This window comes from Euprymna scolopes, chromosome 2 (assembly GCF_053919585.1).
Source record: "Euprymna scolopes isolate OS-2025 chromosome 2, ASM5391958v1, whole genome shotgun sequence".
Taxonomy (NCBI): domain Eukaryota; kingdom Metazoa; phylum Mollusca; class Cephalopoda; order Sepiida; family Sepiolidae; genus Euprymna; species Euprymna scolopes.
The window spans coordinates 28,617,130-28,629,179 of NC_136483.1; the positions used below are offsets into that span (position 1 = coordinate 28,617,130).

General features: G+C 35.5%; 1 protein-coding gene across 2 annotated transcripts in view; it reads right to left on the bottom strand.

Annotated features, from left to right (window-relative positions):
* LOC145290299 (uncharacterized) overlaps positions 1-12,050 on the bottom strand; it is a 73,359-nt gene that overhangs the window by 19,219 nt on the left and 42,090 nt on the right. For both annotated transcript variants that reach the window (XM_080136476.1, XM_080136474.1), the window contains exon 2: positions 8,907-9,245. In XM_080136476.1, the coding sequence (XP_079992602.1) occupies positions 8,907-9,237 (331 nt within the window). In that variant the 5' untranslated portion in view covers positions 9,238-9,245. The remainder of the gene's footprint in view (positions 1-8,906; positions 9,246-12,050) is intronic.

Sequence of the window (12,050 nt, forward strand, 5' to 3'; positions counted from 1 at the left end):
TTTTAGTCAGCCATTTTCCAACTGACTCCATAATTAATTTTAGACCAGAATTTCCATCTGATCTCCTTGGCATATCCCTTTTGAGTGTAGGATAGTACCCCCTATGATCCATATTAGCTGCTCCATCTAGCCAACCGTATGCCGTAAACCGAGGTCTCATTTTACCTCCTCACCAATTCGACCACTCTTCTTCCACATGTGTCCTGACCCTTTCTTTCGCATGGTTATTCTACTAATTAGAGCTTTGTCTCATTTTCTATTTTATTTCTTTGGGGACATGTATCCAAGCTAATTTACTTAAATCTTTGTGGTTGACTTCTAATTATCATGATATACCTTTTCATCAAACTCATCCACTCGGATTTTCTTACTTGGATTCTTAGAACCCGACAAAAACATTAGAAAACATCACTCTTAACTAAATAATCCCCATACACTGCGCCAAAAGTCCTACTTGCGCACTGAATTCTAACTAAGGATTTCTGTGATTTTTCCTTTTTCACATCAGAGCCTCCAAGATCCTAAAACAGTGATATCCCGCATACATTCATCTCTAAAAGAAATATAAGGTTATATCTTTTGTTTCTACGTATTTACGGCATATTCTACTTTTTCTCCCTTCTTATTACTATATGTGATTTGCCCGTGGTACTGGCCCTCTGGTACCTTAAAGAATTCTCTTATTCTCTCCAACGCCTGCATTTTTAATTTATTGTGCAGAGACTTATCACTGCTCGAAGTCGTTATTTGCAGCTAGCTTTAAAAGCACGCAACATCGCAGGTTTTCATCTTTATTTTTTTACAGGTGCACGCCCTAGTGCTATTCCCTGGCAAGTAACCTTTTTTTCAAAAAATGTTATGAACAAAAAGAAAAAAGAAAGAAAGATTCTCTCTTTTGGCTTATCACATCCGAAAACTACCCGCTTATGCAATTTTCTAAAATTTTAACTTATTTCTATGCTAACCATTCGTCTTAATCATAGTTTCATTTTTATTTTCTTATAACCTGTGTTTTTCGTTTTAAATTTATCTCTACTTAATTATGGCTTGAATTTGTGACGTCAAATACAATTCATTATACATACATTTAAAACAATTTTCAACAATATTTGTTCAAAAATCAAAAGATCATATAACATCTTAAAAATACATCATTACATTACATTTTCTCATGCATAAAACAATTTATAACACATTTAAAATATAATCTTCTAGACAAAACGTTCACGTTATAACTTCTTTTCCAAAAAATATTTTTCTGTAAACAAGAACAACAACAATAACAACAAAAGTAATCTATATAAAGTCACGTTAAAAAATTATCCCCTTTTTTCTAATTGTCCTTTTTTTAAGAAACAAAAAAAAACCACCTGGAAAGCTAAAAAGTTTAATTACAATTAATTAATTTTCAATAAAATGAATCTATTATCGTTCTAACATAAACACACGTATCTTTCTCTCTCTCTGTCTCTCCCTCTCTCTCTCTCTATATATATATATATATATATATAATATATATATACTGTATATGTATATATATACTGTATATATATATATACTGTATATGTATATATATATATACTGTATATATATACTGTATATATATATATATATATATATATATATATATATATATACTGTAATAGAATAGTTTGCAAAACTCCAAGGATCAAGTCTTCTCTGCTACTAATTTATTGTTTCCACCAGTTATACGTTAGCATATTATTTTGTACGCGATCAACAAGTCGGCAAAATTTTGTCTTTACTGCATTTTTAGTTGCTTACTTTTCAGATGCTCACCTTAAAAACTATAGAAAAGACATTTTCTTGAACAATTTACATAGTTCATGCAACCAACATTAAAAAAAAAACTTCGTAAAATTGACCCTTAACACAATTTGATATTTAAAACACTGATTTTGTCTTTTTCGAGAGAGAATCACCACTTATCAAGGCCTAAAGGTCACTCGAGGATAAGGATTAACAAGTGTACGGTGGTCACCGGGACAAGTTAGTAATAGTTGATGTTGAAAATTGAGTAGCAATAAATTATTTAGGAAGACAACTGAACAAGAACTTGGTTACATTATATTTGAATCCAACCGTGTGGTAGTCAGATGGAAAGTATGCCAGGTGAACAGAGTTCCACAAGCAGACAGTTCTAAGAAAGAAGCTGTGTTCACGGATTTAGGTACAGATAGAGAGTGAAGAAAATTGTTGATAGTGGTTGTAGCTTAACTGATGATTTTATAAAAGTTTGACAAGGGGAAAACATAAATTGAAGCCCAGACAAATAGGAGTGAGATACATTCTCGAGTGGTAAAATGGCGCAATCATTTTTCCTGCGACCTTAGGAAGAGATTTGATATAAGTCTTTCATTTCAAGTCAGTAGTGAAGATTAAACCCAGAGAGCCTTTTTTAGGCGACGCTCATTTATAACGATTGGGGCCAAGGGAGATAAGAGCGTTTATGATGAAAAGATAAAACGCTGAAAGTCCGAGGCGCGAGACTAAGAGATATCTTGATTGTTGTTTTCTTTGTAAGTGTTGCCATAGATTGTCGTGTTGTCTGCATATATGTCCATGAATGAACTTAGAATGTAATTTGAGAGTTCATTGATGAAGATAAAGAAGCGAGTTGGACCCAGAATAGATCCCTTAGACATGTCAGCGTCGATACTTGAACTTCGAAATTTTGCCCATCAACGACTACTTGTATCAACCTATCGGAGAGTAAGGATTTTATGGTTGAGAAAACATTTCCAGATATTCCATTGCTGGAAATTTTGTGAAGTAGATATTTATGCCAAACCATATCAAATGTCTTTGATATGTAAAAAGTTATTGTTCTGTGAACATATATCAGAAATAACAGTTCGAAATTAGTCATAAACGATCTACTATGACTATGCAATTCCTAGAAAACGGAGCTATAAAACCTGACAGTGATATGGGACAAGAAGAAGAAAGAACAACTTGAGAAGTTAGTGTCTCCAATGATGCTGGGCTAAACAAATCTGAGAGGGAATCGATAATGAAATAACCAAGTCTTATGTACTACATCAGGTCGTAAATAAACTGGAATCTTAGGGAGATATCCATCATTGCAGACTCATAAAAAAGAGTTTTAAAAACCACATGGTAAATATGCTCAGTGAACCAAGTGCAAGAGAGATTCGAACAATTGCACATAAAGAGGCGGTTAGAATCTTAAAAAAGATATCTTGGTTGTAGTGTATGGGATATCGTGTGGATGTCTGAGAGCCTTATAAAGTATTGCTATGAAACATGTTTCAGGACGTATGTAGAAGGACTGGCTAATGAACGACCAAGTTCTCTCTGATCTTGAGCACGTGGCACAATGGGGAAAGAGGTGGCTGGTTACTTTTAATGCATCTAAAACCAAGCTTTTATCTTTACATCATCATAGTTCTGATCTCCATCTAGCATCAATTGAAATGAATGACTCTCGTCTTGAGGAGGCTCCATGTTTTGACAAGCTTCTGGGCTTGGCCTTTACTCCTGATCTAAAATGGAATACGTACATCAAATCGGTTGCCAAGGTCGCTGGAAAAATCATGGGATCCTTCTATCGATCCAGTAGATATCTACCTGCTGATGCAATTCTCTCTATATATAAGAGCCAGTAACGTCCAAGGACGGAGTATTGCTGTCACATCTGGGCAGGAGCTGCTAGGAAGCCCTTATCCTGCCTTGAAATAGTTCAGAATAGACTTCGTAGCCTAGTGAGGGATGCCTTTTTCTCTTTCCTGCAATCTCTTTCTCACTGAAGAGACGTTGCGAGCATGCCTCTTTTTTATTGTTATTTTTATGGCAAGTGCTCGTTTGAGCTCCAATCCATGGTCTCCCCTCGCCAAATATTCACGAGAAACACTCGTTTGGCTGTAAACACTATCAATAATTTCCCCCACTCTTTATCTGTGCCTAAATCTAAACGTAGATTCCATGAACTAAGCTTCTTTCTTAGAACTACACACCTGTGGAACTCTCTTCCGTTTACCTGCTTTCCAGCTGACTATTATATGGCCGTCTTCAAGTCCAATGTAAACAAGTTCTCGATGAGCTGTTTCCCTTAATTAATCTAGTTTACCAAATTTACACTTCTAACGATTACTGTGATATTGTTCTTTTGACCACTGGACACTCTTTAACTCTTATACTCGAGTGGCCTCTGGGCCTTGATAAGTGGTTATTCCTAAAAAAAAGGACTTCAAATAATCTTACTTTTTTCTATTAGTTCTGAAGATGAAAAATATGTATCCAACAATAGTCAATTAAAACTACTTCCGACTTATTGATTCATTTTATATGATCAGATGATTCTATTGTTTGACTTAGTTTCCCCGATATCTTTCTAGTCAGAATTCTTTAATGAAAGAGTAGGTACTTATAAGATGGACCAGATAATGGTTGAGCTCATGCTAAGTGAAAGTGTTTCTATGGACCGAACTGGATACAGAGTTGACACAACCAGGTTGTGAGTGCATATCATAAACCACTTAGCAACGGTCATATCTTACTCCCGATAAGCAACGGAAAGTTCTACATGTGAGCGAACCGTTTTTAATCTGTTATAATACGTTATTTTTTTGTTTTGTTTTTAATTATGGTTACTTACCGGTTTGATTCTGTTATGTATTCTACAGTTTTATTCTATTATAATATGTAGCCTATCGCTTTTGATGCATCTTACCCAGTAAGATTATATTTATACATATAAATAGTAGACACTGTACTAGAACTAATTATATTTATATTAGCAGGCCGCCCGACGTTACTCAGTCGTAAAATAAGTTTAAATATCATATTTAAATGTATGAACATTTCGTATTCATTATTATAGTGTTAAAACTATTGATTATTATATTATGTAGAAATTATGCATGGGTAGAATTCAGCGAAAAAGTGAAATGAAACCAATAATCAAATACGAAACTATAAAAATGAATACGTAATTAATTAACGTTTATTTTCAAAGGAAACTGCAAATTAGTTAACCGTTATGTAGTCGATTGCATATCAATGACTGAGTATATTAAGAAGTTCGTTTTAATAATTTTAAATAGAAAAACTAAACTTTTGATATTGATGTAAGATTTAGAAAAAAAACGTTTTATAGGTTTATAGATAGTTAATTTCCGGAAATACAATCCTTTCATAAACGGTATTTAGTGCTAATATTCTAAAATAAATGCTAAAATTTTAAATCAATTCAATTAAATTTTCAATCATTTAAATCTGATTATGAGGTCAGCAATTTTTCGCTGAATTGACGTCATTTTATTTATTTAAAAAAAAGTTATGTAAAAGAGACGTTGCGAGCCTGTCTTTGTTTTATCGTTATTTCCATGGCAAGTGTTCGTCTGAGCTCCAATCTGTGGTCCCCCCTCGCCAATCTTTCACTAAAAACACCCGTCTAGCTGAAACCACTGTCAATAATTTCCCCCATTCTTTATCTGTGCCTTAATGAAAACGTAGATTCCATGAACAAAGCTTCTTTCTTAGAAGTGCACGCCTGTGGAACTCTCTTCCGTTTGTCTGTTTCCCACCTGACTACAACTTGGATGTCTTCAAGTCCAACATAAACAAATTCCTGATAAACTGCCCCCTTAAGTAAGACACTTTATCAAATCTCCATTACTAACGATTACTACATTATTAGCCCATTGATTACTATACACGCAATAACCCTTAGGTTAGGGGAGGCAGTTTAGTAAGCCCTGCCCACTGGTGGTTAGAGCGTCTCACTGGTCAAGACTCGCATGCCACCTCCTCGTGGTACATCACGGTTTAACTGGGTACCTTGCGGCCCCAGGCTAAGTGTATGTGGGATCTCGGAGTAGTCTGGAGCCCCAGAGGTGTTGAGTGCATGGCCCTCCGGCGTGAGGACACGCCCTGGCTTACACCAATCCAGACCCCAGCTATGTGGTCAAATAGCAAAATGTCATCTCGGCAGCAGGAGTTGGCAGTCATGGTATGAGCGCAGCTGATATATTTTTCAACCACCGGTCTCCCATGGCGGATCACTGAGCGGATGAATCAAGAACGATCAACGGTCAGGGATCAACACCCAGTTAGCGGGTACTGCGGGGCAACCTACCACTGCTCCAGCTGTCGCACTCCTGTGCTCCGCTGGGGTCCGCAATGTTGGGTCCAGAGGTGGATGTTCTGTTCTGGGCATGCACTCATCCACTACTTCCCTGCCCCGGCGCTTGACGTTTCAGGCAACTACTGAACTGTAGAAGACTGAAGCGCCTTGCCAATCGTCGTCCTCGACGTTAAGGGCCTATGCATGTGGGGAATAACCCTTATCCCCGAGTGGCTTCCGAGCTTTGATAAGTAGTGACTACCATGTAAAAAAGGTGAAACTTTGTGAGTGTAACAGATGAATTTCTCCGGAAATAAACAATTCTGCATTTTAAAATTTTTAAATAATCATTAACATTTTTAGATAAGTATGATTCAACTACCAATCATTATAATCCTTCATTTATACAACATTAATACTAAGTCCATGTTGGCAGATTGCCAACTCGTACTAAGGGTAAGTAATAGATTAATGAGATGTATCTTTGTACTAGTTCAGCTTTTAAACAAGACAAAATAAACTTTTGTTCTTTATTTTTCTAACTGTCTATGTTAACATTTAGATGCGTTGAAATGTTTCCATCAAAAGTTTAAAAAAATTCTAAAGTTTTCCTCTTATTTTTTTTTAACTACCACATTTTATTCATATACTCTATTATTAGCGTGACACCCTGCACCGAGTATTCCCGAAGGGATGAAACATTAGTGTCTGTAGATATTTAACAATTATTATAGTAAATAATTATGTCAGCCTCTTTAAGAAATTCGTTCAATTTAGCTCTTATGCGCAGATCATCATCTAATGATTAGATCATTCTGACTGACGTTAAAACATTTAATGAAATAAATGTTTAAAATTCAACTGCATTTCTCACGGTTAATGGTAGCCAAATGGATATGGTCCTTGCTAATGAAGCTAGAGATGGCTTCTGTCGTCAGGTTCGAATCTACCGACTGGTGTTGATTGTGACACCCTGCACTGAGGATTCTGGAAAGGATGAAACACTAGTGTCTGTAGGTATTTAATAATTATTATAGTAAATAATAATAATAATAATAATAATATATATATATATATATATATATATATATATATATTGTAGGCAAAACGAAAGTCCGCACTTGTAATTTTTTCAAAAACTGCAAATTTAAGCTAAATTGAATGTAACCGTTTAAACAACCTATACCTCATTTGATTCATCTTTTATTCCTCGATAATTTTAACTGTTCATATTTGACTTTTAATTGAAATATTCTAGTGTTCACGTCAATTAAAAACAATTAACTTCAAATTGAGGAGGCAAAAAGAAAGTCCGCAGCAACAAATTCGCTTAAAACCAGCTTAAATTATCGCCCCTAAATCAGTTTAAAATATCCACCAACATGCAACAAAGCATATCTAATCGTAACTGTTGTTGTTCCAGGTTATACAACGTAACAGTTAATCTATATGCCAGGACTTTCTCTTAGTGATCGTCAGGAGCTCATTAACCTCCACCTTTCTGGTTATTCAATCAAGAAACTGGCTGCATATTGAAATGTGATGAGAGAACGGCACGAAAGACTGTGCAAAAGTACCAAAATACCGGTTGTACTTTAAACAGGGAAGACAATGCTTTAAAGATCCGCAGCCTAAGAAAAATATTTGAAACGGCTCCCAAATCCAGCAACAGTGCAATCTTGTAAAAAAGTGCTCTCTTTCTACTGTCAAGAACGGATTAAAGGAATTTAATTTGCGAAGATATGTTGTAAGACGCAAGTCAATGGTTTCTGTAAAGAACAGAAAGCGCCGTCTAGACTTCGTCAGATGCAATGAAGATCATGACTCTTCATATTGGTCAAAAGTGCCTTTTAGCGAAGTAAGCAAGTTCAATAGGATAGGTAGTGATGGTAGGCAGTACGTCCGTCGGAGGAAAGACGAAGAATTTAATCCTTGGTTATCAGTTTCAACGCTACAAGGTAGTGAATGTTCAGTTTTGATGTGGGGCATTATTAGAACCAGTGGTTCAGCGCCTATAGTTCGCTTGCAAGGTCGAATACATTCGACCAAGTACATTAATATGTTGACTGAGAATTTTCTACCCTACTAGGATAATGCTCCCATTCACACAGCTGACAATGTCAAGAGGTTCCTGGAAGAGCATGATATTCCGTGTTTGGATTGACCTGCAAAATCTCCAGACCTCAATCCTATCGAAAGCGTATGACATTACATCAAACAACAGATACGCAATGATAAAATGTCAAATTTATAAGAACTTTGGACAAAAGTTAAAGAAAAGTGGGATGCGCTTTCCTCAGAGTATTGTTGCAGTCTAATCAAGGAATTCCCAAAAGATTGCAGGCAGTCAAATTGCAGAAGGGCTATGCTACTAAATACAGACTAGTTCATTGTGGTCCTGTTGTATTTGTGTTTCATTAATGTTCTAAAGTTACATTTAAATAACAATTTTTCATTGTGCAGACTATCTTGTTGCCTCCTCAATTGGAAGTTATTTTTTTTTAATTGACATGAACACTAGACTATTGCAATTAAAAGTCAAATATGAACAGGTAAAATTATAGAAGAATAAAAGTATAATCAAACGCGGTATAGTTTGTTTAAACAGTTAAATTAACTTTGGATTAAATTGTTGCGGCTTGTGTATATATAGCCACATACCTTAACAGAGACATCATTTTGATAAACAACATACTATAAAAGTACGGATAATTGTATATACTATAAATCAATGCATGACAATCCAGAAATAGGACACACGTACTGCATAAAATGATAATTATTGAAATCAATTCACCTTGTTCTGTTTCATAATAAGTCGTTGATGATGGACTATCTAATTTTTCTACTCTCAGTTTGTCTTTCATGGAGTGGAAAACATGACAATTTCCATTGTCAAATGTCCAAATATGGCAGAAGGTCGTCAGTGCACAAAATCTGTAACATTCGAATCGTTCTGTCGCGTTCCTCGGTGGATAAAACGGCTCAACACCTGCTTGCATAAAAATGTTATATCCCCGTGGGAGGAGTTCGTATTGCTTTACAAAACAATCTGCTTTCATGTAGAATGGACATTGCAGTAGAATAAATATTAATTTCAAGACAGGTTGGAACTTCACAATTTCCATCGTCGAACCTGAAATGAAAATATTTAATACAAATTAATCATCAGGTTTATAATTGAAAAACGGAATGAACCAATCTTATTTGTTTTCTTTAATTTTATTGTCATCCACTTATTGTCGTGGAACGGGTTGTGCACTATACTGATATCTTCAAACAACAGAACTTTATTTAAAACAAGTTTTCCTTTGTTACATTACCATGATAGCAGGGAAACCCGATGTTGTCCGGGATTATATTAGAATCAACGAACGTTCCATACTTCCAATACTTTTATTGTTATGGAAATCGGTGAAATCACCCATTTTTCAATCAAATTGATTGATTGCCTGCTCTAGTTAGGAACTCATCGCAGTGCACCGGGAGGATCTTTTACCTGCATTCCTGCAGTCTCTTAGTCCACAATATATTGTAGTGTACATTGCACTGTAAAGAACTTACTGTTGATTTACTAAAATTATTTTATATAATGATTTCAATTAAAGTTTAAAATGCAAAAGTCATGTATTATAGTCCAATTCTGCTCTAAAGAGGCACTCATTTCGAACGCGCCCCAATCATCTTCAAGAACCTTTAGCTAATAATGAAGACAACGAAGGGAGATCTCATTTTAACATTTTAATAAACAAACTTTATTTGTCATCTTTGTTAGTAGCTTTAGTAGGGGAGAGAGAGACGTATTAGTAAGAGAGTTCAGTGTTCATACACGCTTGTATTATAGCAGTCGTGGAAAGTTCCTTGTGTGAAGACGAAGATTAGATATTCGATAATTAGATATAGGTCAGCCCTGTAGAAGGAGAAAGAAAAAAAAACAGATGTTCAGTGTATATAAAGATAGATTTAATATCATGCCGGCAGGTTGAAGAAGATAGAGGCGCAGTTTACACGTGTTTTAGCCAGTAGCAGTCGATACAAAGGAAGCTGGTTAAAAGAAAGAAAGGGGCAAGAGTTTTCAGTTTCTTAACGTGTTGTCGTGCGTGAATGTGAGTTGTACGACGAGAGTTGTCCTGTAGAATGATGAATAAAGTTCATGTGGGTACCGCACGCGGAAATAAATGGTAGTTTGAAGAGAACCATTGTTAGTTCGTAGTAGTACTCACGTTCTGCCGGGGGCCAAAGCCCCCCCCCCAGCGATGTTTGCTGTTTAGCAGACCAGCAAGAAAAAGAATTAAAGGTTTGTGATTTCGCCTTTTGTCTACTCCGTCACGTGACTGAGAACTGGCTTGTGATTGGATAAGCCAGGGAGAAATGGATTTACATTCTCGAAGTTGTGAGAAGTAGTTTCTGTCTGTTTGTGTTAAATGTTAAAAAATCGGCTCCGCTCTTTCAGAGTTTATAACTGAACGAACACACACACTAAATACATTTTATATATGTACAGATAATATTTAAGAAGAATCTGTTTTTATATTATAGAGAAAGTAGTATAGTGATTAATTTTCAGAAAAATATCTGTTCACAATTTCAAATCATAAAGACAATATTATTCGGTGTATTATATATACATATTGTCGGCAACGAAAACAAAACAAAATATACAGGGTGTTCCAAAATGGTTGACCCCATTCTAAATCCTATATCTCGGAAACTATTTGATGGATCTTAATGAAACTAAATACACTTAATGTTGGAGGTCATTGGTTAAATTTAAAGAGAAAAGTACAAATATTTGTTGGTTCTATGACGTCCACATTTCCTTCGAGGAAAAATGGCCTATAAATTTTTTTTTTTTTGGGGGGGGGAGATATTACACAAAACACATTAACTTTTAACTTTTGGTGAGTTTTTCTCGTGTTCAACTGTGCCATGCGAATTTTTTTCGCCCCAAATGCGGACATTATGTTTATTAACTTTGTCACTCGTATGAAATTTGGCTTCATCACTAAAACCTAAGCGATCATCAAAATCGTCTTCGAGTTTATCTAGCATTTCAACACAAAATTCTTTACGTTTTTGATCATCACCTTCCTCCAAGGTATGAACAAGCTGCAGCTTGTAAGGTTTAAATCGCAATCGTTTCCTCAGAATCCGCCAAACTGTTGTTTGTGGAATGTGGGTTTCCAACTTGCTCTTCTTCTGAGGACTACACAGGAAGGCTTCACGAACCTGCTCCACTGTCTCTGCTGATGTTGATGGCCGTCCTGGCGATTTAGGTATGCATAAGCAGCCCTTGTCTTGAAATTTTGGTGCCAAGTTCTAATTTGTTTTGTTGCCTTCTTTTCAAAATTTTGAAGAAGGCACGCTGCACTATCTTCTGTGACTGGGTCCGAACATACTCTAACACGCCTTTTCTTTTGAAATGAACGGCATTTCGTAACCTGAAAAGATATAAATGCCAAATGTTATACACAAAAATTTGGTACGTTTCTACACAAGCTGTGAAAATTTGAGGTCATTTCATCGAAAACTGTCAAAATTATTGGCCTACGAAATGGGGTCAAACATTTTGGAACACCTTGTAGTTATATTTTCCTTTCTTTTTACAAGCGGTTCCTACGACATTAATTTCTGATATGATTTGAATGGTGTTCCCCTTCCCCTCAAGTTACGAGTTATCATTCAAACACATAAGTGTTTGAATATATAGTTTAGTGGCAGTTTAGTCATTTAGATTGATTTAAAGCTTCACCGCTCACTCATTTTCCGACCAAATTTCGACATTTATTACAGTTTATAGATCATATTCTCAGCTATAGTGTGAAAATTTTTTTCAAGTTTCGCTCAGTAAAACAAAAGTTATGATGAATTTTTTGGTGTTCAAAATCATAAAAATATGGAAGGAGGTTGGAAGTTTTTATGACTGGTTTCGAAAAGATAA